A 26,075-nucleotide genomic window follows, 5' to 3' on the forward strand; every position below is an offset into this window, starting at 1 on the left:
TCGAGTGCTCTCTCGGGCATGGGTGTGTGTGTTGTTAATAGCATAAATTAGTTTAAGTAGTGTAAGAGTCTAGGGACCAATGACCTCAGCAGTTTGATCCCTTACTAATTCACACACATTTGAACATTGGACAAGACTACTGGAGTGACGTCACAAGTTCGTTACAGGGCAATCGTTGGCGCCGGGGCGACTAGTAGTGACTTCACAGCGCGAACGTAGCTCACAGTCACAGGCGCGATCTCGCTAGCAGATCACGGCACCGTTTCCAGAGTAATATTTGGTACGCATATGTAAACCGCCATGGACTGTGCATTTCATTTAGATTAAATTACGCTGTAGAGCAACTGGAAAGGACAATTAAAATTTGCTTCATTTGCGACTTCTGTGAGATGTACACCCTTGAACTTCATTTAGTGTCTAAAATGTAGCTTTTATGTCGCATAACGAGAGAGACAAAGGAGTGGAAAATAGTAACCAAAGAGTTTATTTACTCAGAAATCATATTCTTAATGCAATTTATTTCTGCAAATTTTTACAAGACAATTGTTTCTCACGTTCTCAACTGGGGACAGATCCGATGACCTTCCTAATCGGCGCAGGGTTCGGCAGGCTTGAAGATAAGCAGACGTGTCTTCGGCCTGGAATCTCATTGTCTGGAATAGATTTGTCTTCTGTGAAGACTCCAGCTTCGAAGCGAGCCTCAGTGACCAGCGACGACGTGTCAGGAAACGTCCCGGATACCGGTGGGACACCAACCGGACTGTCGAACGCCGTAAGCCCTCATAACCATTTGTGATGGTCTGTGTCCATAGCAGGACTACATTGGTTGTCGTCCGCCGCGCCCTTATACCGCAGCGGTACGGTGACGATATTCTACTCCCAGTTTTATTGCCCTTCATGGCAATCCATCCAGAGCTTAAATTTCAGCAACACAAAGCCCGCATGCCAATTGTGGGAGTTTCTACTGCTGTCTTCGTGGTTACCAAACCCTACCGTGGAAAGGAAGGTCGCCGGATCTTTCCCAGACTGATGCCGATTATAATATTATGGGCGAGCTCTCCTACCAGTTCGGGATTTTGATGATTAACGCTCCAGCTGGGTAGAACTTGGCGTGGTAACCCTTGGGAGGACAACCAGCAACTCTGTCAATCGATGGGAAGCCGAATAACTGCTTTCATAAGGCCAGAGATAGAGGAATGCGCCATTGGCTTGCTGAGTTTGTGAGGTTATATCTCTAAAATGCTACATTTTTTTCTGAAATTCTAATAATTTCTTTGTCACATCCATCGATATCATTTCCATTCGGATAATTCCATATTGGTGTGTCGTCTTTTTTATTTGTATTAAAGTGTACGTGTGTCACAAACGGAAGTTTAGTCAACACTCAGTTCCTTAAGCATTTCAAGCACTTCTCAAGGATAAGCGCCGTTTCGGAACTATCTTTTAAAGCTACTAGGTATAAGTGTCTGAAAAATATTAATTTATTTAATCGTTTTTGCTCTTCGTTGATTGCCTTTGCGTAAAAAGACGCAGAGACAAACAAGATAGTTATCTAGGAAACGAAGAAGATACGCCAGGTGTTACTTTGTAAACTGTAGTATGAAATGCTAATACAGAACCATATACTCTCATTTTATTTAGTAACAATGTCCTTCTCAGAGAAATGATTAGTTAAAACTACACTGTGAATTCCAGGTGCGTCATCTGCATGATGAATTGGCTCGCAAACATTTGTTGTGAATGTTTTCATGATTTGATAATGAAAACATTCAAACGTTTCTTTTCTTTTTCGTCCTGTATTTTACTGTAAAACTTGGTACACAACGGATATGCCCTATTTCAAATACCTACAAACAAAAATAAAAAAAACAGACCAGTACATCCTTTCTGAAAGTAAGAAAGACCTGCTGCAGTTTATTAAAGAAGAACTGCTTTATTTCAGAGAAAAAAAGGTTGTACGTACCTGATGTTTCAGGGAGCTTGGACACTTTTGTTACACGATGACACACAAATCTAGAAACAAATTGGTATCTACATAAATTGCACAGGGAGGGCTCTTCCTGTGGTGTTACCGACTTCGTGACAACACGTAGGCTACGTGTAAGGTGTATCCCGTAAGTTATTGCCTGGGGCGATACGGTGCAGCGAGCTGCAACTTGTGCTGCACTGAACTCTTATCATCGTAAGCTCTTAATATGTATTTATTTCACAAAAAAATGTTCAAATAGTGTGCAGTTCAGATGTTTTCTATCGTTATTATCTGTGGAAGAAGATAATGGCTTAGCGAGCGCTTCGAAATATTTCACAAAAAATTAAATGTAATTAGAAATATTCCCGACTGTAGGAGAATATATTACCATATTTGCGATGGCATATGCACTTTCCGACGGTCAACAGCTGTAATTTTCTGTTTACATCTTATTTATACATTTTCTGCGTTTCTGTGCTAGCGAAAGCGTAGAAGTGTTTGTTGACATGACTGTGACTATTCTACATTACTGGTAAGATTAAATGCATATGATAAACGGGTCTTCATTGGACAAATATATTATACTAGAACTGACATGTGATTACATTTTCACGCAATTTGCGTGAATAGACTCTGAGAAATCAGTACCCAGAACAACCACCTCTGGCCGTAATAACGGCCTTGGTACGCCTGGGCATTGGGTCAAACAGAGCTTGGATGGCGTGTACAGATACAGCTTCAGCACGATACCATTCATCAAGAGTAGAGACTGGCGTATTGTGACGAGACAGTTGCTCGGCCACCATTGACCAGACATTTTCAGTTGGTGAGACATCTGGAGAATGTGCTGGCCGGGGCACCTGTCGAACATTTTCTGTATCCAGAGGGGCCCGTACAGGCCCTGCAACATGCGGTCTTGCATTATCCTGCTGAAACGTAGGGTTTCATAGGGATCGAATGAAAGGTAGAGCCACAGGTCGTAACACATCTGATATGTAACGTCCACTGTTCAAAGTGTCGTCAGTGCGAACAAGAGGTGTCCGAGACGTGTAACAATGGCACCCCACATCATCACGCCGGGTGATACGCCAGCATGGCGATGACGAATACACGCTTCCAATATGCGTTCACCGCGATGTCGTCAATGACGGATGCGACCATCATGATGCTGTAAACAGAACCTGGAGTCATCCGAAAAAATGACGTTTTGCCATTCATGCACCCAGGTTCGTCGTTGAATACACCATTGCAGCCGCTCCTGTCTGTGATGCAGCGTCAAGGGTAAACGCAGCCATGGTCTCCGAGCTGATAGTCCATGCTGCTGCAAACGTCGTCGAACTGATCGTGCAGATGGTTGTTGTCTTGCAAACGTCCCCATCTCTTGACTCAGGCATCGAGAGGTGGCTGCACGATCCGTTACAGCCATGCGGATAAGATGCCTGTCACCTCGACTGCTAGTGATACGAAGCCGTTGGGATACAGCACGGCGTTCCGTATTACCCTCCTGAATCCACCGATTCCATATTCTACCAACAGTCATTGGATCTCGACAAACGCGAGGAGCAATGTCGTGATGCCATAAACCGCAATCGCAATAGGCTACAATCCGATCTTTATCAAGGTCGGAAACGTGATGGTACACATTTCTCCCTCTTACACGAGGCATCTCAACAATATTTCATCAGCCAACGCCGGTCAACTGCTGTCTGTGTGCGAGAAATCGGTTGGAATCTTTCATCATGTCAGCACGTTGTAGGTGTCGCCACCGGCGCCAACCTTGTGTGAATGCTCTGAAGAGCTAATCAGTTAGATATCGCAGCATATTCTTCCTGTCGGTTAAATTTCGCATCTGTAGCACGTCATCTTCTTGGTGTAGCAATTTTAATGGCCAGTAGTGTAGTACAGATTAATGGTTGGTGGTTCATAAAAATGGTCTCCTGGATTACATATTCGCAGTGTTTCATTGATTATTTTGAACTGTTTATATTATGCTTTCAGTTTTCCTTGGCCTGCTGACATGGCTGTAAAATTCAGTGATAGTGGTTCCTTGAAAGTAAACTCTCTAAATTAATTTAGTGAAAGTGGATCTGTAACATTAGTTGTGTTTCTAATGTTACGTTTTCTGCTTCATGCTAAACTTTGGGTTTCCTGTTTCGAATGGTGCGCATACCAGACCCTACAGCTGATAGCTTGCTTACGCCATCAGTTGGTGACAAAATTCAACTTCGACAATGCACAGTTAAATCCAACAGCGAGAATTCTAAGAAAATCATGCTCTGTCTGAATGTTCTGAAACTAAAGTAGGTCGCTATGAAATATGATTAAAGGAAGATTAATATAATACACTATTTATCTTAGATGGTCGCGCTGGATAACTCCGTGCAATCTGCTCTCCTTTGTACAGGGCGCCTCGATAACAAAGCAGTAAAATCCAACTACTGAGATACACAAAGGTACGATGCGTTCTCTAAAAACATAGTTACCGTTGTTGGTTCATAATTTTTCAGAAAGTTTATGAATAAATTGAAAATTGATTGACTCTTGGGACGTGGACAATGACTCTGGATTAAATGAACTCAATAGCAGCCTCATATCGCTTGAATTAATAATATTTACTGAAACTTCAGTAACTGTTAAGCTTTACCTAAGTTCACGTAAATATAATCTAAGAATTACAAGAATTAAACTTCACATGTATAATCTATCACCAAACAAACTCTCAAAACCTAATTCTTAAATCCGTTTCCTACACAGAGCTCGATAAATCCTAACAAGAGAAATGAAAAGCAAGAAGATTCCTGATCTTAAAGTCTGACGAACCAAGAATGGCGCTCTACCAAACCGCTGCCGCAAATGAAATAAGCTTGATCATTACCCGTAATCCATTCTTCATGAAGAGTATAACCGTACCCTTGTAGAAATCAATTCTTTTTCCCTCCGTAATAAATTTCCCATTAATCCATAAAATAGTTCCCAAGAATTTCCGTTGTTTGCTGCATACTGCTTTTAAACCAAGACTCGGCTCTTCACAGCTGACATCTAAGCTGAACTGTCATGTCTCCTCTCCTGTTCTCGCGATCAACAGTTAAATCTAGTGGATATCTTCGCAGAGCAACGATCAATTCTAACTCATCTCTGTGTAGCACAGCTTCTCTGCCGAGGATGCGCGCTCATGTCTAAGCAGTTCAAACCTTACGAGGGCGATTCCACAAATACTAAATAAGAAAAATTCTTACCTAAATTTATACAAACATCTCTCATACTTAATCGTTAAACGTTCGCTGGTCGTACTTAAACACGTTTTTCCCCCTCTTTTTAGGTTCGTTATCACTCGGTCTCCATTTGCTTGTAAATCCTTCTTTTTATTTTAATTTATTGTACTTATACATATTTTCTAGTAGCTTATTGCTTTTCTGTGATTTGTATACGGTCTTTGCTAGAATATCAGCTAGTTTATTGATTCACGCCCCCGTATGAGCTTTAATTGCTCCAAAATCTACCTTCAATTTTGCTTTGTATTTCAGAAATTAAGAAGTTATGATTCATCAAATTATGTAAAATTCAGTGTTGTGAAATTCTGAAAAAAATCCAGACAGATTAAATCACTTGCATTCATTTAGGTGACGGTTTTCGAAAGACTATGTTATCATCTTCTAATCTTCAGGTTTACAATATATATAATCTTCGCCATCTGCTCTTTTTGCCGTGTCATAACGCCACAAACGGTTGTGTAAAAATAGCGGAACACAATGGATGTTGGCATATCACAGTTAGAATAACTCCATATACAAAACATAAGATTAATGTGCTGATCCCACCGTTCATGCTCATACCACAGCTGAACGCAGTGTTCTCCAGCTACCAGTGTGGATTACCGCAAATGTCAGTATTCGTTATATTATTCATTGAAATAAGCACATTTATAATGGCAGATTATTTTACTTGGTTATTTGAGCATTCAGCGACTTGAGCTATAACTGATACTTGAGCTTCTTGTTGATAAGTGTTTCTATCCCTGAACACACTTCATCATCTTATTTCCTTCCGTTTGTGGATGCTTCAGCAGAATAGTACTTATCTTCTGCCTTGCGAGTTTTTTTACGTGTCGCAATTGACCGTAAGATACGCGAGTGCCCTTTGTCTGAATACTCTGTAGATAATACCAGTCCTTCATAAATAGTTCTTAGTACCTCTGTGCGCAAATCCCAGTTGGGGATAGCTGATATTTAGAGAGTGAAGCCATGCATCTATTTGTTTTGACAGCGTTTGTTGCACGTGTTTTGGATGTCAACTTACTGTCGTTTGTATCACCCAGATATTTTAGATGATCTACCTGCTGAACTTCTATGCTCTTAGTGGTAATTTATGACACGGACTTTTCCTTGTTATGAACATGACCATTGATCTCTGTTCGTTCGATCAGAGTTAAATGTTACTGGACGAGTTCCGGACTTGGTGCTTTTCTGGATTGCAGATATTCTCAATTTTAAGAGTGTTGATTCGTTTGGTTCCTGAAATTACTACATCCACAAAAGGAATTACGAGGGAATGCCCTGAGTGAGGCAAGCTTGTAAATAATGAATTATATGTGTTATATATTTCATAGAAGTGGACCGCAACAAGAGCTCTGTCAGCATGCTTTGGTTGCTTTCCTCATTTCCAACGTTGTTGATTGTCACTGTCAACGTTGCGGTTCTGTGGCTAAAGTAGCGGCTTGTAGACTTGTATAGATTCCCACGAAATTCAAACTCATGCAACTTTTATATACAGTAACACCAGACCGCCAAGCCGTATCGGAAGCTCCTTCTACATCGAGGCTCTCCATGATTACACCCATTTTGCCTGTTAGACTTTCATTTAGAAATTTTTGTGATTTTCATTGACGCACAAGTCGTGCTTATTCGTAGGATGAAACCCTATTTATTTTTATGTAGATGATTTCCGAAGTAGATGAAATTCGTGATTCAATTTATCTAAAGTTTCCACGGTATTTTTACTTATTTGGATAAAACACTTATGTGGGCGGAAACAGGTAATTTCTGTGCTGTGTTCTTTTTCACGCTTCCGTAGTTTTGTAGAGCATCCTCTTTGAAGGCAACGTTTGAAAATTGTTGTAACAAAATGAGGGAATATGGTAAATACTCTAAATGGAATTATATCATGAATTCCACTTAATCCTGGCGTCCTTTTGAGACCCCTATGTCCTAATACTTCACGAATCTTCTCTTGCGTCAAATCATTATGATTTTCTTTGTTCCAGAAGTTGTAACGAAGCGCCTAGCTTCTTCATGCTATTCATTGTATTCGCCTTCTATATTGACCGATAGGAGGTAGACTAAGATGTAGTTCGCCATATTTTATAGGTTTAATGTCATCGTACAGTTTTCATTTGGAAGAGTAGCCTAGCAGGGTGTCTTCCTTACCGTTTCTGACGTTATAAGGTAATTTGGACTCCATCAATAGTTACCAGATATCAAACTACAATATCCTTCCCATGACTGTGTCTTCGTTTTGTTTCCTCTACTTAAGATACACCTCTGCACATTGAGTCCTTAAAGTTTCGCTGTTCTTCGTTCCTTGAAACAATCACCTTGCAACAGTAGCTTTCACCTGTAGACTGATAATTCGGCGGTCCACCATGGCTCAAGGTGTAATGAATATTTAAGATTCTATTGCTATAAACGCCTGTTTACGAAATATGCATATAATTTTTTCTTAATCTGTCGCCGATCTGTCGATGTCCGTTTCATTTTCATTAACCGATTCTGTTCCTTGTCCCGGTCTTTGTAAAGCCATTGTGACAGTTAAGTCTAAATATTTCCGTTCCAGTTTTTCTAACGTTCTCTTCAAAAACTATAAATTCTTCTCCTGGCCTATTTACTTAATATTGCCTAAACTAGTAATGTTTTGATGTAGTCAGAGGGTTTCTACATTATAAGCGATACTTCTCTTATCCGAACACTTCGTTCGTCGCGGCATTTCCAGCAATCGATGGTCTTACAAAGAAAGAAACAGAGCTATATCTATTTTACCAGAACGTCTGTCGACCCTAGTGATATTACTCAGCTCGCTGACAACACGATAATTAGCAGTGAAATGTGCTTTTATGTACCTCCCTGTGTCATTAGTACCTTTATCGTTCCACATTGTTGAACTAACATTATAGTCCATCCATAAAATCTTCTCAGGTAACCAGCCGAACGACATCGTCACACTGTGGCACAGTTTCAGTGGATTCCGTATTCATGTTCTTAACCTGGTGATCACGAAATTAAGGAAGACATCTACCTAGGCAGCGTAAAAATAATCCTTGAAAGACGGAGCAAGGAGGACATAAAAAGCAGAGAACCATGGCAAAAAGTGCAAGAGACGTCCGTTAATATCAAATGTTGGTTTTAATTTGAGGAAGAAATTTCTGACAATGTATCTTTGAAGCACAGCACTGTATGATAGTGAAAATGGATTTTGGGTTCCTGGATCAGAAGAGAATAGAAGCATTTGAGATGTGGTGCTAAAGAAGGATGTTAAAAATTAGGTGACTGGTACGGTAGGCAGGTTCTCTAAAGAATGGCCAAGGGAAGGAATACGTGGAAAACATCGACAGCAAGAAAAGACGTAAAGATAAGACATGTGTTAAGACATCATCAGGAATTAGCTTCCATGATACTAGAGGAAGATCTAGATGGTAAAAAAAAACACGATCGTATGGCATTGTTGGCCGGAAGGCTATATACGGGGAAGTTCGGCCACCTGGTGCACGTCTTATTTCAGGTGACGCCACGTTAAGCGACTTGCGCGTTCTGGAAATAATTGAGGACGTAGGTTGCAAGTGCTACCCTGAGTTTGAGATCTCGAGGGTAGCCGCACCAAACCAGAATACCGATGACCTAAAAGAAAATAAAAATACACTACTGGCCATTAAAATTGCTACACCGGGAAGATGACGTGCTACAGATGCGAAATTTAACCGAATGGAAGAGGATGCTGCGATACGCAAATGATTAGCTTTTCAGAGCATTCACACAAGGTTGGCGCCGGTGGCGACACCTACAACGTGCTGTCATGATGAAAGTTTCCAACCGATTTCTCACACACACACACAGCAGTTTACCGGCGCTGCCTTGTGAAACTTTCTTGTGATGCCTCGTGTAATGGGGAGAAATGCTTACCATCACGTTTCCGACTTCGATAAAGGTCGGATTGTAGCCTCTCGCGATTGCGGTTTATCGTATCGCGACATTGCTGCTCGCGTTGGTCGAGATCCAATGACTGTTGGTAGAATGTGGAATCGGTGGGTTCAGGAGGGTAATACTGAACGCCGTGCTGGATCCCAACGGCTTCGTATCCCTAGCAGTCGAGGCGACAAGCATCTTATCAGCATGGCTGTAACGGATCGTGCAGCCACCTCTCGATGCCTGAGTCAATAGATGGGGACGTTTGCAAGACAACAACCATCTGCACGAACAGATCGACGACGTTTGCAGCAGGATGGACTATCTGAAGTGTTGGCAGAAGAACCAACACCGTTTTGCTAGAGGAGGCCGAAATGCACGCTTTTAAAGCTCACGCAGTCTGGCGTAAGGTCTGGAACAAGGTAAAGTAATTATCCTATAAAGAAAAGAACGTAGTTCTTGGAATACTTAACTTTAATCTATAATTGGTAGACATCGCTCTTGACGGTACATGCATCACAATATAACTGGTAATGGCGCCTTGCTAGGTCGTAGCAAATGACGTAGCTGAAGGCTATGCTAACTATCGTCTCGGCAAATGAGAGCGTATTTGTCAGTGTAGCTTCGCTAGCAAAGTCGGCTGTAGAACTGGGCGAGTGCTAGGAAGTCTCTCTAGACCTGCCGTGTGGTGGCGCTCGGTCTTCAATCACTGACAGTGGCGACACGCGGGTCCGACGTATACTAACGGACCGCTGCCGATTTAAGGGCTACCACCTAGCAAGTGTAGTGTCTGGCGGTGACACCACACTATCAACTCGGAGACCATGGCTGCGTTAACCCTTGACGCTGCATCACAGACAGGAGCTGCCGCAATGGTGTATTCAATGACGAACCTGGGTGCAAGAATGGCAAAACGTCCTTTTTTCGGATTAATCCAGGTTCTGTTTACAGCATCATGATGGCCGCATCCGTGTTTGGCGACATCGTGGTGAACGCACATTGGAAGCGTGCATTCGTCATCGCCATACTGGCATATCACCCGGCGTGATGGTATGGGCTGCTACTGGTTACATGTCCCGGTCATCTCTTGTTCGCAATGACGGCACTTTGGACAGTGGACGTTACATTTCAGATATGCTACGACCAGTGACTCTACCCTTCATTGGATCCCTGTGAAACCCTACATTTCAGCAGGATAATGCAAGTCAAGTGATGGGGACGTTTGCAAAGCAACAACCATCTGCACGATCAGTTCGACGACGTTTGCAGCAGGATGGACTATCAGCTCGGAGACCATGGCTGCGTTTACCCTTGACGCTGCAACACAGACAGGAGCGGCTGCAATGGTGTATTCAACGACGAACCTCGGTGCATGAATGGCAAAACGTCATTTTTTCGGATGACTCCAGGTTTTGTTTACAGCATCATGATGGTCGCATCCGTGTTTGACGACATCGCGGTGAACGCATATTGGAAGCGAGTATTCGTCATCGCCGTGCTGGTGTATCACCCGGCGTGATGATATGGGGTGCCATTGTTACACGTCTCGGACACCTCTTGTTCGCACTGACGACACTTTGAACAGTGGACGTTACATTTCAGATGTGTTACGACCTGTGGCTCTACCCTTCATTCGATCCCTATGAAACCCTACGTTTCAGCAGGATAATGCAAGACCGCATGTTGCAGGTCCTGTACGGGCCTTTCTGGATACAGAAAATGTTCGACAGGTGCCCCGGCCAGCACATACTCCAGATGTCTCACCAACTGAAAACGTCTGGTCAATGGTGGCCGAGCAACCGTCTCGTCACAATACGCCAGTCTGCTTTTGATGAACTGTGGTATCGTGTTGAAGCTGCATGGGCAGCCATCCAAGCTCTGTTTGACTCAATGCCCAGGCGTATCAAGGCCGTCATTACGGCCAGAGGTGTTTGTTCTGAGTACCGATTTCTCAAGAACTATGCACCCAAATTGCGTGAAAATGTAATCACATGTCAGTTCTAGTATAATATATTTGTCCAATGAATACCCGTTTATCATCTGCATTTCTTCTTTGTGTAGCAATTTTAATGGCCGGTAGTGTAATTTAACATAGAGGAGGGCACTCTGAGGAGGTAAACGACTGAAAAATGAGGAAGATGGCCCTTCGGTAAATAAGTCAGTTCATAGTTTTACAAATTTTTTTTAAAAAATATTTCTTATAATTCAATAAAATTGTCAGCTGTACGACAATCCTCCAGTGTCAACTATGACTTCATAAATACCCTTAAACATCTATATGTATGGTAGATGGCTAACTGATTTGTATCCCTAAGATGAAGATGTGTACACATAGTAGAAAATGAGATATATCCGTAATTTGCTATGTCTTGATACATTCTAATTTTGTATGAGGAAGTAAATGTACCTGAGGTAAGTGTATGATTTGTATTATCTTTTTGCCCGCATCTCGCGGTCGTGCGGTAGCGTTCTCGCTTCCCACGCCCTGGTTCCCGGGTTCGATTCCCGGCGGGGTCAGGGATTTTCTCTGCCTCGTGATGGCTGGGTGTTGTGTGCTGTCCTTAGGTTAGTTAGGTTTAAATGGTTCTAAGTTCTAGGGGACTTATGACCACAGCAGTTGAGTCCCATAGTGCTCAGAGCCATTTGAACCATTTGTATTATCTTTATTAATCTAAAATTCCACTGATATTTCAGGTTCATTTTCATAATTGTAAAATTACAGTGTCATGTTTAACGTTAAATAAATAAATAAATAATGCATCACCTTAAGAAGATCATTACGAGAAGTGTTTTCTGTGCGGTACAAAATGTATACATGATACCCACCAAGAAAATTGTGTAGGTCGTTTAATTATATTTTCTGTTCACGTTTGATTTCTCATCTCCATTTATCTTTCTTTGTATCTACATTGGATTACATTTTCTGCATAACATGGAAAATGTCGACGGTGTGCAATGTGTGATACTTGCTGCTGACAAAGGTAATTCCCACTTTATTCTTGGTCCTCAGGCTTGAATTCGGAACTTTTCGGTTTTATCTGGGGTTTGTTTTGCAGGCTATATTTATTGTCCGTTACAAATGACACACAGCAGCATGGATAAACTTACTGATGAAGAGCTGTCTGATATCTCCTCACGTGTGGGGTCATTAGACGCAATGAAAGAGCTGTGTGGAGATGCTATTCTGTGTTGACAAATACGCTCTCATTTGCCGAGACGACGACGTTTGCAGCAGGATGGACTATCTGAAGTGTTGGCAGGGATACCAGCCACATCACAGTACGTACGTATTTGAGGAGGTATGTATGTATTAAACCGGGGAACTAGAAACGACGGATAGGCTTCGTCCCGACGTAGCCCTCTGTGATTCACCACCCCACAGCAGGCCACAGCAGTCAACCCACACCAACGCCGCCCCACCCGAACCCAGGGTCATTGTGCGGTTCTGCCAACCATGGATCACCACGGGAACATCTCATACCAGACGAGTGTAGCCGAAAATGTTTGTGTGGTAGAATAATTATGGTGTACGCGTACGAGGAAACGTGTTTGTGCAGCAATCGTCGACACAGTGTAACTGAGACGGAATAAGGGTGACCAGCCCGTATTCGCAGAGGTAGATGGAAAGCCGCCTTAAGCAAGCATCCACAGGCTGGTTGGGGACCGGCATGCCATCCCGCATGGGAAGCAGCGCGTCAGACCGCTCAGCTAGCTGGGCGGGTTTGTTTGAGGACTGTTGCTTTACTCAGTGTTTTGTACGCTCTGGCGTTTGTAAATTGTCGGACCTCTTTTGCGTGGCGTGCTGCAGCAACTCGACGTGGCATGGACACAACAGTTCGTTGGGAGTCCACTGCAGAAATATTGAGTCATAGTGCCTCTACAGCATTCCTTAATGGCTGAAACATCGCAGTGCAGGATTTTGTGCACGAACTGAACTCCGGATCATGTCTGAGCATCACATTGTGTCTGATATGGAAAAGGTAAATATCAGTGGTTATAAACTAGCTGCACATATGAGTAGAGAGAATAAGGTGAGAGGAGGAGTTGCCATATATGTCAAAATTTATCACAGTGTAGAAAGCTTAGATACAAAAATGTTTTGTCTAGAGCAACATATAGAAGCATGTGCCTGTCAACTTAAACTGAAGGAGGGCTCTTTTATAATAGTAACATTATATGGTTCTCCTTCAGGGAACTTGCATTTATTCCTGGAAAACTTGGATGCCTTGCTGTGTTATCTGTCAGATAGGGGAAAGCAAATTATTATTTGTGAGAACTTCACTGTTGATTCACTGAAAGAATGTAATAGGAAGAATGACCTGGAAGTCTTGCTCGGTTCTTTCAATTTGACATCTGTCATCAATTTTCCTACTCGGGTAGTAAAGGACAGCAGCACATTGATAGATAACATGTTTATAGACCAAGACAGGTTTAAAAACATAACTTCTTGTCCTGTTGAGAATGGGCTTCCTGATCATGGTGCTCAGCTAGTTACAGAATACGACATAGCTCCATTCAGTAACTCAAAACTACCCTCCAAAGCTGTGCATTCAATTAATGACTCAAGAATTAGAAATTTCAGAGAAAATCTTCAGCAGTTAGACTAGGTGCACAAGGAACCCGATGCTAATTTAAAATATAACTTACTTCATGATACACTTGTAAGAGAATTTGAAAACTGTTTCCCCAAGAAAGTAGTTAAGTCAAATTATAAGAAACCATGCAAAAAAACCAAGGCTTACTAAAGGAATGAAAAAATCTTGTAACCACAAAAGGGAACTGTATCTAACAACAAGAAATAGTAATGACCCAGAAACAGACAAATATTATAAAAACTATTGTGCTACATTAAGAAAGGTTATTAAAAAGTCCAGAAGCATGTGCATAATGTCTGAGATTAATACCTGTGATAACAAAATCAAAACAATTGGGAACATTATTACAAGGGAGACAGGGATACCAAGAGTACAGGATGATGGCATCACCATCAAAGCGAATGGAAACTTAATAAACAACAACCTGGAAGTTGAAAACATTTTGAATAATCATTTTTTAAATGTTGCAGAGAAAATAAGATCTAAATGTTCATTAGAAGAAGCAAGGAAGTTAATGGAAGAGGCCTTACCCACACCATTTGATATAATTGAAATTCCACTCACCTTTCCTGCTGAAATTAGGAAGATAATAAACTCTCTCAAGAATAAAAGCTCACAAGGAATTGATGGCATTTCCAGCAGTATAATAAAAGCTTGTTCCCAAAAAATAAGTGGGATTCTTAGCCACATTTGTAATAGCTCTCTGAAGCAGGTTATATTCCCAGATAGACTTTGTATGCCATTGTTAAACCACTGCATAAAAAAGGGAATACGTCTGATGTCAAAAACTACCGCCCAATCTCAATTCTGACTGCCTTATCCAAAAATTTTGAAAAAGTAATGTATTGTAAAGTAGCTTCACACCTTTATAAAAATAAAGGTTTGACAAAATGTCAGTTTGGTTTCCAAAAGGGTTTTTCAACGGCAAATGCTGCATACACTCTCACTAATGAAATAGTAAATGCTCTGAGTAAGCGGAAGTGACCCGTGGGATTTTTTGTGATCTATCAAAGGCTTTTGATTGTGTAAATCATGGAATACTTCTAGATAAGCTCAAGTACTGTGGTATGAATGGGCAGTGCTCCAATGGTTTAAATCATACCTAACTGGAAGAGTGCAGGAAGTTGAAATAAGCGGTTCACATAATATGCAAAAACCTGGTGATTTCTCAAACTGGGGAACAATCAAGAATGGGGTGCCGCAAAGTTCGGTCTTGGGTCCTCTGCTGTTCTCAATATATATTAATAACTTGCCATTCTGTATTCACGAAGATGCAAAGCTGGTACTTTTTGCCAATGATACAAGTATAGCTATCACACCCTAAGACAAGAATTAACTGGTGAAATTATAAACGATGTTTTTCAGAAAATCATTAATTGGTTCTCTGCAAATGGGCTCTCATTAAACTTTGACAAAACACAGTATATACAGTTCCACACAGTAAATGCAATGACACCATTGATAAACATAGGCTTCGATCAGAAATCGGTAGCTAAGGTAGAATATTCAAAATTTCTATGTGTATGCATTGATTAAGGGTTGAACTGGAAAAAAGCACACTGAGGATCTGCTGAAACGTTTGAGTTCAGCTACATATGCCATTAGGATCATTGCAAATTTTGGCGATATACGTCTGAGTAAATTACCTTACCATGCCTATTTTCATTCTCTGCTTTCCTATGGCATCATATTCTGGGGTAACTCATGATTGAGTAAAAGAGTGTTCATTGTACAAAAGCGTGTAATCAGAACAATTGCTGGAGCTCATCCAAGATCATCCTACAGACACCCTTTTAAACAGCTAGAGGTCTTCACTGTAGCCTCACAATATACTTATATATTCACTTATGAAATTTGTTATTAACAATCCGAACTAATTCAAAAGTAATAGCAGTGTACATGGCTACAACACTAGGAGAAAGGATGATTTTCGCTACTCTGGGTTAAATCTAACTTTGGCTCAGAAGGAGGTAAATTATACTGCCACCAAAGTCTTTGGTCACTTACCTAATAGCATCAAAAGTCTGACAGATAGCCATATAGCATTTAAAAGGAAATTAAAAGAATTTCTTAATGGCAACTCCTTCTATTCATTAGATGAATTTTTGGATATTATAAGTTGGTAATTCCCCAATCCCCGCAAAAAAAATTAAAAAAATAGTGTCATGTAATATTTTGTGTAATGTAATATCTTGTATAGACACCTTTTATTAACATGACGCGTTCCACATCATTACGAAGTGTCGTATTCATGATCATGGAACAAGTGCTAATCTAACCTAATCTAATGTAATCTAATCTGTCGCATAAATTTTCGATGGGATTCATGTAGGATGATTTGGTTGGCTAAATCATTCGCTCGAACTGTCCAGAATGTTCTTCAAACCTATAGCGAACAATTGTGGCCTGGTGAAACGTCATCGTGGTTTCGGAACATGAAGTCCCTGAATGGCTGCAGATGGCCTCCATGTTGCCGAACGTAACCATTTACTGCCAATGATCGGTTCAGTTGGGTCAGATGACCCATTTCATTCCCTGTAAATAAACCCTTACGATATGGAGCCACACTGGAACCCTACCATCAACTCTTACGAACTGAATTCGTGACTGATCTAATTAGGCCAGTCGCCTACGGTCCAACCGATATGGTCACGAGCCAAGGAGAAGTCCCACGTTGATATCTGCGGTTATTTCATCCACTGTTGCTTGTGTGTTAGCACTAATAACTCTAAGCAAACGCGACTGCTCTCAGTCGTTCAGTGGTGACAGGTACTGCCTGTAATTTCGTATCTCGGCACACTCCGACGCCAAGGGTCTCGGGAGGCTGAAGTCTCTGAAGATTTCCGAAGTGGAATGTCTTACGCATCTATCATTTCGCAACGAAAGTCACCTGAATGATGTGAGTACAAATGACAGCTCCATTGCATTGTCATTTTACACTCATTTTATACTTCGTGTACGCGATCCTACTTCCATCTGCCATCTGCCACGACTTTTGTCACCTCAGTGTGGTACTAAAGTCTTTCCTATTCTGAAAATATTTTCGCAGAAACAAAGGTAACTGCGGTAACATACCGGAAGATGATAATTGCGTTATTACTTTCTAACGAGCTACTGGAGACCGCAGTTTCCTCATACCAAAATACTCAGAAAATATGCCTGAACAGTCTCCCAAATATTGTCGGTGAAGTTCAGATTCACACTGTATTTCGTAACAAGGAACGGCACACATCACATCATCATATGTCTTACAGCATTAACGCAGCTCAATTCACCTTCTATTGTTGCTTGTTGCAGGCCATCTTTATTTTATTGAATATCAAAGAGCACCTGTAAATTTCTTTTCTCGAACTTAAATATATTATCTTTGAATTATCGATGAGCTCCTGATGATTCCTTTCTTGGTGATACATGAGGTTAAATTCGTAGGCTGAGGCACTCTTTCCGTTACGAAAATGAATAGCATGAGTTCACACGTCTAACGTAAGTAATGAGTAATATTTGCTCACTACACCCACTGGCTCGTTGTAATCCTTTATACATTTCTGTTTGAATTTTTTCCAAATTAGTTTCATCGAATATATTCAAAGATGATTAATTTTGGATGTATGCCACGTAAAATACATACATACATCTCTCTCGTCACGCCACTTCAAGATCTTCATAGTGTCTGTTGTTTCACTGTAGCTTTCTCTGACATTTTAGCATGTCTTTGATATTTGTGTTAACTGTACCTACTGTATTTGCAGTGTAAGGTAAAAGGACTTGTATGCCATCTGTCATCATATAGAGTCGTGTCTTGTTCACATGTATGGTTCCAAAAATTACGAGCTAATATTTTCTGTTTTCACCAAATGCTTTTTAGTTTACAGCAGTACGAACTCAGAAAAGGTTTTTATCTTGGTAAACTAAGAACAACAACAGCTGTTATATGATAAATTATTGAAACGATAGATTTCGCATCTTACGGTTGCGTCCTCAGGTATGCAACTCAGCAGAAACGTCGGAGATAATATGAACAATATTGCCTGTATTCCAAGTTAGAAAATGATGCAGTAAATAACCGATAGGAGTACTCTCAATTATTTCACATACAAACCAGAGCAGGGTAATCCGGAACAGATTCAATTGGCAGTAGTGTACTGTGGCGTGCAGGCAGAGTAACTGCTCACATAAAAAGCACGATAAAACAGGAGGCGTAAAATAAAGTTAGAGGATTAATAGCCAATAATGACAGGTTGGGAGGAAAATAGATGCAGTGGAACAGACTAACCGAAAGACGTTGAAAAGTGTAATTAGGGCGATACTGAGTAATATATCAGAATGTGAAACTCAGTAGTCACGTAGCGGGAAGAAACACAGGCAGTGCCTGTGAAGCACTGAGGGCATGAGGGCGAGTAATCGACAGGAAATTCCAGCGCGCACAGGCTAATTAATAAGCGACACCACGCGACAGAAGCAATCAATGCCACGAATGAACGAGACAGAGAAAGTTGAGTAGCATGCTTGCGTACCTGGGTCCTACAAATGGTGGCAAAAAATAATCAATCTTGGAGCATGAAATAATTTTGACAGAAAATAAAAGTATTCAAATGCAGAAAATAGTCATCGGCTTAAAATAATAATGAAAAATTAATTTAGTTTAGGGTGTTTGAAAAAGGAATCCATAGTTTTAATGTGCCCTAGAATTTGTACAAAGTGACTTGCGCTGTTGTAGTTTGTGGTGTTTGATTCATCAACTCACGAAGTTTGGCTCCCTTGCAGTTGGCAGGTCTGCTTGACCTTGAGACGGCACCAGTGGTGTTCTTCTTCTCTGTTTCCTCAGTTCATTCCAGGCGTGCGCGCAGTGCATTGCAGAGCAACCGAGAAACAATGTGTAGTACTTGACGCCCAGACGTAACGTTATTGGACTTTTTCTTTTGGGGCCACATAAAAAAATGTTGTGTGTATTGAGAAGATGAGAGATATCAGTCATTTATGGGATAGAATCGTCGCGGCGGTTGGATCAGTTACATCTGAAATGTTAGCGAATACGTGGCGAGAAGTGGAATATCGTCTCGACGTGTGCAGGGCAACAAATGGATCTCACGTTGACGTCTACTAACTTTAAACAAAACTTGAAGGAATTCTCTTTGTACTCATTGATGTAACTTTTCATTAATTTCCCCATTTCCCCATCATATATATATATATATATATATATATATATATATATATATATATATATATATATATATATAGCTGTGGAGGCACATAAATTGTGATATGTAAGTTACTAATAATTAAGAGTTGATATGAATCCACTTGCCTGAGTTATTATGCGGCTGTTAAAATAATTATCCAATCTGGCAGGGACGAACGAGGAATAAAATGTAAATATAAGCCATTACGCTGAAATTTTTCTACCTCACGAGAAATAAAGGCCGACATCATTCATGAGATTCCCCCTCCTTGGAGGGCCACAATTATGCTCAGTTTTTGTAAGGAAATTTCCGCGATTTTATTATAAATTACTATTCATTAATTTCCCACAATCATGATTTCGGCTTATACCCGTTCTCAACTGCAAGTGCAATATGAAACGTCACAAAAATTTATGACGACTGGTTTCTGAACGGGATGTACGATATTTCGACGATAACGTATCATTTAGGCAGGTCGGACATTTTGTGACATTTCGTCTTGCACTTGAGAATGGCTGTAAAGCCTGAATCGTGACTGTATGAAATACATAACAATTTACAGTCAAATTGCTGAAACAACTGTTAAAAAATTATAAATGATATCTTTTTGGAAAAAGTGTCCTACGTGTTGCCTGAAGTAACACTGATCAAAACAAGAAATAAATCTTATGTTCTTCTGGTTTGTAGCATGGGACCCGGTACTTCCCGCCATAATCTCATTCCACGATTGCTCTATTATTTTCAGGTCCCCCTCCCGTCCATGGACGGGGTGTTGAGGGGAGGGGAAGAGGACGAGTGACAGCCGTCCTTTAAAACATACATTGTAACTAATAAGTAGCTTTCTCTGGCTTGGCATCCATTCCCTCCTCTCCCCCCAACCCCACATTCAATGCACCAGTCACAGGGACAGGTTTCATCCACTCGAAGAACAGCCCGAGACAGCAGGTTTCCATCAAACTGTTACCATCTAGTGACCTTGCAGTTGTTTGTAGATCGTTGCCATCTCGTTATCTTGCTATGTCACTGGTACAACGTGTTTCAGAGATCAGTGTAGCAGCTGTTAAGCATTTGGAACGTAAGTCCTGAATCACCTCTACAACAAGACATTTTCAGTACTCCTTTGTTCACTGTTCAGCATGAACAAAGTAAACTCAGTAACAATGTGGTGCCGCCAAGTTTCTGTAAACCAGATATTTATGTGCTCATCTTTTAAAACATATTTCCTACTTCACCAAAGTAAACGTATTTTCTTCATCCGTTCACAAACAAATATTTAATAACATACTGGTGTCAGTTACACTTCGTCTTCAGTTACTTTTGTTTGAGTTTTTTTTCCAGCCTTTGAAGTGAATATATGTAAGTATGCAGTCTTTCATGGCCGTTGTCACTGAAGTTACAATATTCTGGGTTATTAGGCCACGTCATGGAGAACTGATAGTATTGGTTAAATCTATCACTTCTCCAGCACAAACGCCTGAAAACTCCACCTTTATAAGCACGCGACACTCGTCTCTGTCAGTGTTCTAGCAGTAGTGGACACCAGAAAATCCTGAGGAAGATCCCAGCAGAGGGGTCGAAACGTCGATCATTTTAGAAGAAACATGACGCGGCCTGAAAATCAAGAAGATTTTGACTTCATATTATTCCGGTTCCCATAGACATGTGATTGTCCTTTGTGCGTTAGGTGGGAAACATTAGATGATTCAAAATATTTGCAAAGGAATTGCGTAGATTTTCGTCGTATACTATGGGATTTTCTTTTAGCACTTATAGATAGTGAAAAATGAATTTTTGTCTATAGCCTTTTTCAAAAGAAGTTGCATGAACGTTTACGATTCTCATATTCCCAGCGTAATCTAAAAGATAATTTCACTAACATGTGTGGAAATGTCTCCTTTCTTTCGAGCAATGGATCCCTGACTGGACATTTCTGGACGCCAAATCACTGTCTTAGTGCACTAAAATCACAATACTCGTCATCATCATTTTCATCAGTTGTCATTCCTAGAAAGACCACTGCTCTAGTCGGGCCGGCATTGTACGATCACTCTGATATTTTCGTCGAGCTGTGCCGACAAAAGCACTTCCTCGGCGAGATAAAACACCAGTTGGGAACGGGAAAACAGCAAAATACATCCTCCAGGTTTGAAGTATTTCGCTTATTTAACAAAGGAGCGATTTTCTGGACGTAAATTACAGTTGAAGTTCGACTACAAACAGCATAGGATAGGAACGAGAGGTCAGCGACGCCCCCGGTTGTTTGCCGACGGTTGTTCAACCGTGTTTATTTTCAACGGGGGTTTGCGCTCCTTTAGGGCGCCCTCATTGCTTGCGTGCCGGACCTCTCTTTAGGGCTGAATGTTTGAAAGGTCTGACCACTTCGTGAAATAGTCACTGTGGCCGAGGACACGCTGGCCGCCGCAGAGTAATTTTAGACTCATCGATAACAGGGAAAAATTAATAAGTCCTGCACTCAACAAGCTTCCCGCAGGTAGCTAGAACTGAAAAGCTGTAGGAACATTGGTAAGTAGAAGGTATTTAATTTCATCTTTACGAAAGTTACAGAACCCGTTGTGGGCAGAGTTGTAAACGGAGTCGGTATTCTGATCCAGTACACTAAATGCGTTGTACGTGGTAATGTAACGCATGTTGTTAGAACTGAATGTGCTTTTAAGGAGTTTTAAGTGACACCGAGGAAAGAGGACATCATACGAAATGCGATAGTATTTTAAGTATCAATTAGAGATAACCGGTACCGTAGCTCACAAATGGAAGTTTACAATAACGGCATGCTAGGAAACAAATATTACTTTTAATTACGTCTTGTGTAATGGCACTCTGGTTCGTAAGGTAGTCATATTTGCATGTCTTTAGTCAAAGTGAAGATAATTCATCAACTAAGTGTAGAATACATATATTTCACGTGATGATTGATACGATTTATTGGTCTCGAACCTACATTCAATAGTGTTCGCTCTCATTCCAGTTCCTCCGTTTTGCGTCTCTCACAAAACAAGTGACGTGGTATGGTAGATGCCCTGATTCAATACCACATAATTTTATTTTCAATCGATTGAACTCGTTTGCAAGACACGACGTTTGCTACCCTTACCCACCAACAACGTGATTTTCATTTTCTAATAACTTTTAATTGCGTGGATTAAATATTTGTCTATCACATTTCCTCAGTTTAATTTTCGACGTTTCGATGAATGTAACTCTCAGTCATGTCCGGCACAATCTCGTCGTCTGCAATCGCTTCCGGCATGAATGCAAACATTGCTACTGTTTTGATTATTTGGGATATACATCGAGATCATTCTAATGTTTATTGAATATAGAAGTACATTATTGACTATAAATCACAAGAAAATGAAGCTCTATCAGTTGTAAGATGTAACTCGTTTCCTGCTCAACTGCAAAACACATTGGATAAAAATAGGTATCTCTTGCGTATATAGTTGTCTAGAGAAGTTCACTTCATTCCCTTCACCCTCCTCCACGTCACATCTTTCACCTCGATTCAGAGAAATTCTCAGACTCCAATCTCCAATACACTTGGCGGCAAGTCTTCATTATAGATACATTTTATTAAGGTTTGAAGCTCCTCTTGATGCTTTTACATTTTTGCGATTTAAAATTGCGTTGTTTTGAAAATTAACCTTATGGAAACACAATTAATTAATTAATATTTTCATTTTTATATTTACCCAGACATGTTTCGACACCTATGTGTCATCTTCTGTGGGAAAAAATTTATTTCTTTAAAGTACAATATCAAATTTATAATAAATCATGTAATTCACGAAACTTAAAGGTTGAACACCCTTTTATTTAACGATTAATAAGACGCTATCGGTAACAGCCGTTTACTGTAAGTAGCTGGGGAGAGCAATAGATCGAAATATATAGTTACGTAAGCTCACCTACAGGTAGAGAAAATGAAAAGGTTCGATTCGTAAACAGAATATTGAGGAAATCTAGTGTTCGTAGTTGTTTGTGTATGATGAAAAACGAAACAGCGTATACATGAATCCACATTAAATTGGGTGAACCGGAATGTAGAGCTACACAAACAAGAAACTGGCTTGTGGCAAAAGATGTTTGTTATATTTTACTTGCAAAATATCACAGAGAATATGAACAGATTTATCTTCAGAAATGACCCGTCAAAGATTCAGTTTCGTGGTAGAAGCACGGACGATCTTCAGTCTCTGTTGTCTCATCTTTTAGATAGCATTGAAGGTGTGATTACATCTGTGACATCTTATAAAACTGTCAGTAATCATTATTCTCAGTCTTTGTAAATAAACAAATCTCAAAGAACGACGCTGGAAGAACCTTATTCGCACGTAATACAGCTGTTACTTGATTATGGAAGATAATGTACAGTTAACGATTTTAATAAAAATGGTGTTTGGATGTTCGAATTATCGTGCCACAGTAGCAAACGTTCACTCATGACTTGCAGTACTGGTAACAGAACTTCTAGATTCTTTAACGTAATTTAAGTCTGCGCCCTGTAGTTGAGTGGTCAGTGCGACAGAATGTCAATAGTAAGGGCCCGGGTCCGATTCCGATGGTTCGGAGATTTTTTCCGCTCACGGACTGGGTGTTGCGTTGTCCTAATCATCATCACTTCATCCCCATTGACTATCAAGTCGCCGAATTGGCGACAATTCGAAATACTTGCAACCGGCGAACTGTCTACCCGATGGGAGGCCCTAGTCACACGACATTTACATTTAACGTAATTTAATGTTAACGGAGAAGCTATGTACTGATGTAAGCTGAGAGGACAAAACATTAGTGACCACCTTAAATGAGCACTCTGGCCGCTTAGGAGCACTGTAGATAGTGTTACATTGGTACAAGGGGTCACCCTGCCACTGATGTGAGTCATGCCAGTGAAATAAGCGGTATGTGTAGGACGATTATATGCATTTGGCGCTGGGTAATGACTGACAAACAGGCGTTACGGAAATACATGAACATGCCCATTACCACACAGTGAATAAAGTTCGATATCGAGGCTATAAGAACTAGCGCGCCATTCGAAGCCATGTAGTACGATGCAAAAATTGTGGTCGTAACAAAATTACTTCCAAAAAGAGACCAGAAGAAGAGGGTCAAAATTTGTCACTGATAGTCCGTTTCAAACACGACACGGTATGCCCCTGTCGGTAAATGAAGTTCGTTCTCAGCCAGTTTCCGAGTGTATACTTGGAATCTCATAGCGTTTAATGTAAATTTAAGTCAGGTACCTCACAAAAATCCATTGGTCATAACGGTACGTAAAGCTGCCAGTTTTCAATGGACGGGGCAAGTCACAAATTGAACAGAAGCAGAATTGATGCGGTCTGCGTCGTCTGATGAGTCACCATAGCAGCTCTTAACCTCAAGTAGTGAAGGACGATTTCATGCCAGAGGTTGTTCTGTGAAGTTTGGGGGTGTTGTTCGTGTCATTAAAGTTACCGTGACCATGAACTAGGATATTTGTCACAACATTTTCGGTGACAAAGTATTGGCCTTTCTTCTGCATTTCCACGATGAATATGACGCAGACAACAGAAGAGTTCACATGGCCGCAGAGACAATTACCAGATTGTATGAACACTCAGCCACGCAGTCACACTTTATCGCTGTCGCTAAATTGCCCACTCTTAATATCACTCTCCATCAGAAGCAGCGGATGAAACGCAGACACCAACATACCCGGAATTTGGTAGCCGTACGGGACCTAACCGCCAGTGACTAACTTCAATTGGATTAGGCGTACCTAGAGAAACTTGCGGACTTTCTTCATCGACGAACCGGAGTCATCCTGAAGGTTACAAATGGTATTACAAGGCAGCACTGTGATGTCTCCAGGCAGTGACTATCTTCTTTATGGGCTAATCATTAAACCTATAACTTGAAGAACGGTAGGTACGTGGCGTTCTAGTACTCCCTGATAGTTCTGTTTGGTTGGAAGTGAGCAGGTGACACAGAGGTACATACATTTGACGTCCAGGTAGACGGGGTTGCTCTCGCCGTCGCCCTCCTGGTTGCTAGCGACGCACGTGTAGAAGCCGGTGCGCTCCCGGTTGACGGCCTGCAGCACCAGGCTCTGGTTGCTGACCAAGGTCCCGCCGCTAGCGTTGTTATACAGTAGCTGGCCCTGTCACAAAAAACAGCCGCACGGCGTTCAAATACGCTGTTAAAAGCATATATGTTATGCGCTCTACTGTTACAATATTCAGATGGATAAGAACAAAGTCGAAATACACATAAAAATTTCTTCAGGTGATTATCTAGAGCCGATAAATATTTGGATGAAATCATTTTTTATGCCAACAGCTGCAGAATTTTGTTTATCATCTACCGGTTTCGGGACCGACTACCATCTTCATAGAAGATAATAATATACATCACTTGGTCAAAAATAAATCTCTGCCAAACATGGCAAAATCTAGTATATACATGATGAATTATCACAATGATTGTTTCAATGAAATTTCACTGCAGCAGATGCAGACAATCGAAGTGTTGTAAGACGAACACACGTTATCTAAACATCAAACAGCTACCACAAGCTCTGCAACAACGGGACCTGTATTGTGTGGTATGGGTTTGATGCTGCGGGCTTCATTCGACGTTTCAGTACAAAATCACAATGCCAGAGGTGGAAGAAGGTGGGGCACTCTGTTCAAAAATGTCCACAGGCGCCTAGGCGATCTAACCAGCGTAAAGCTAGCGCCCCTACGCTAAAAGGTACAGGGGGTGGTGTGACCACTCTACGACGCTCCCAACAGGCTCAAATAACGGACGTCCAATGGCGTTCAGATCAAGGTTTCAAGTGCGTGCCAGCAGCAGTTGTTTATTTTGGACCTGTCTGTTGTGTTTGTCCTTTCCTTTTTATTTTGGGTGTACTAAACGCTTGTGGGGGTAGTCCTTGGCAAAATGGCTGTCCCTGAGCAAGCAACTACCCAGGAAACACGTCAGAATCTACTAAAGGACGTAACTAAGGTTGGAGCTAGCTCGTCCGAGTAGCCGCGCGGTCTAACGTGCTGCTTCCCGAGGGGGAAGGCGTGCCGGTCCTCGACACGAATCCACCTGGTCGATTAGTGTCGAGGTATGGAGTGCCGACTAGCCTGTGGATGGTTTTTAAAGCGGT

The 26,075-nt window shown here is 41.1% G+C and overlaps 1 protein-coding gene across 1 annotated transcript in view; it reads right to left on the reverse strand.

Moving 5' to 3' along the window:
- Nucleotides 1-26,075, reverse strand: part of LOC124613623 (nephrin-like) — a 441,549-nt gene that overhangs the window by 59,996 nt on the left and 355,478 nt on the right. Inside the window, exon 9 of the mRNA XM_047142339.1 lies at nucleotides 24,920-25,079. Within this exon, the coding sequence (XP_046998295.1) occupies nucleotides 24,920-25,079 (160 nt within the window). The remainder of the gene's footprint in view (nucleotides 1-24,919; nucleotides 25,080-26,075) is intronic.

Source organism: Schistocerca americana, chromosome 4 (genome assembly GCF_021461395.2).
Source record: "Schistocerca americana isolate TAMUIC-IGC-003095 chromosome 4, iqSchAmer2.1, whole genome shotgun sequence".
NCBI lineage: Eukaryota > Metazoa > Arthropoda > Insecta > Orthoptera > Acrididae > Schistocerca > Schistocerca americana.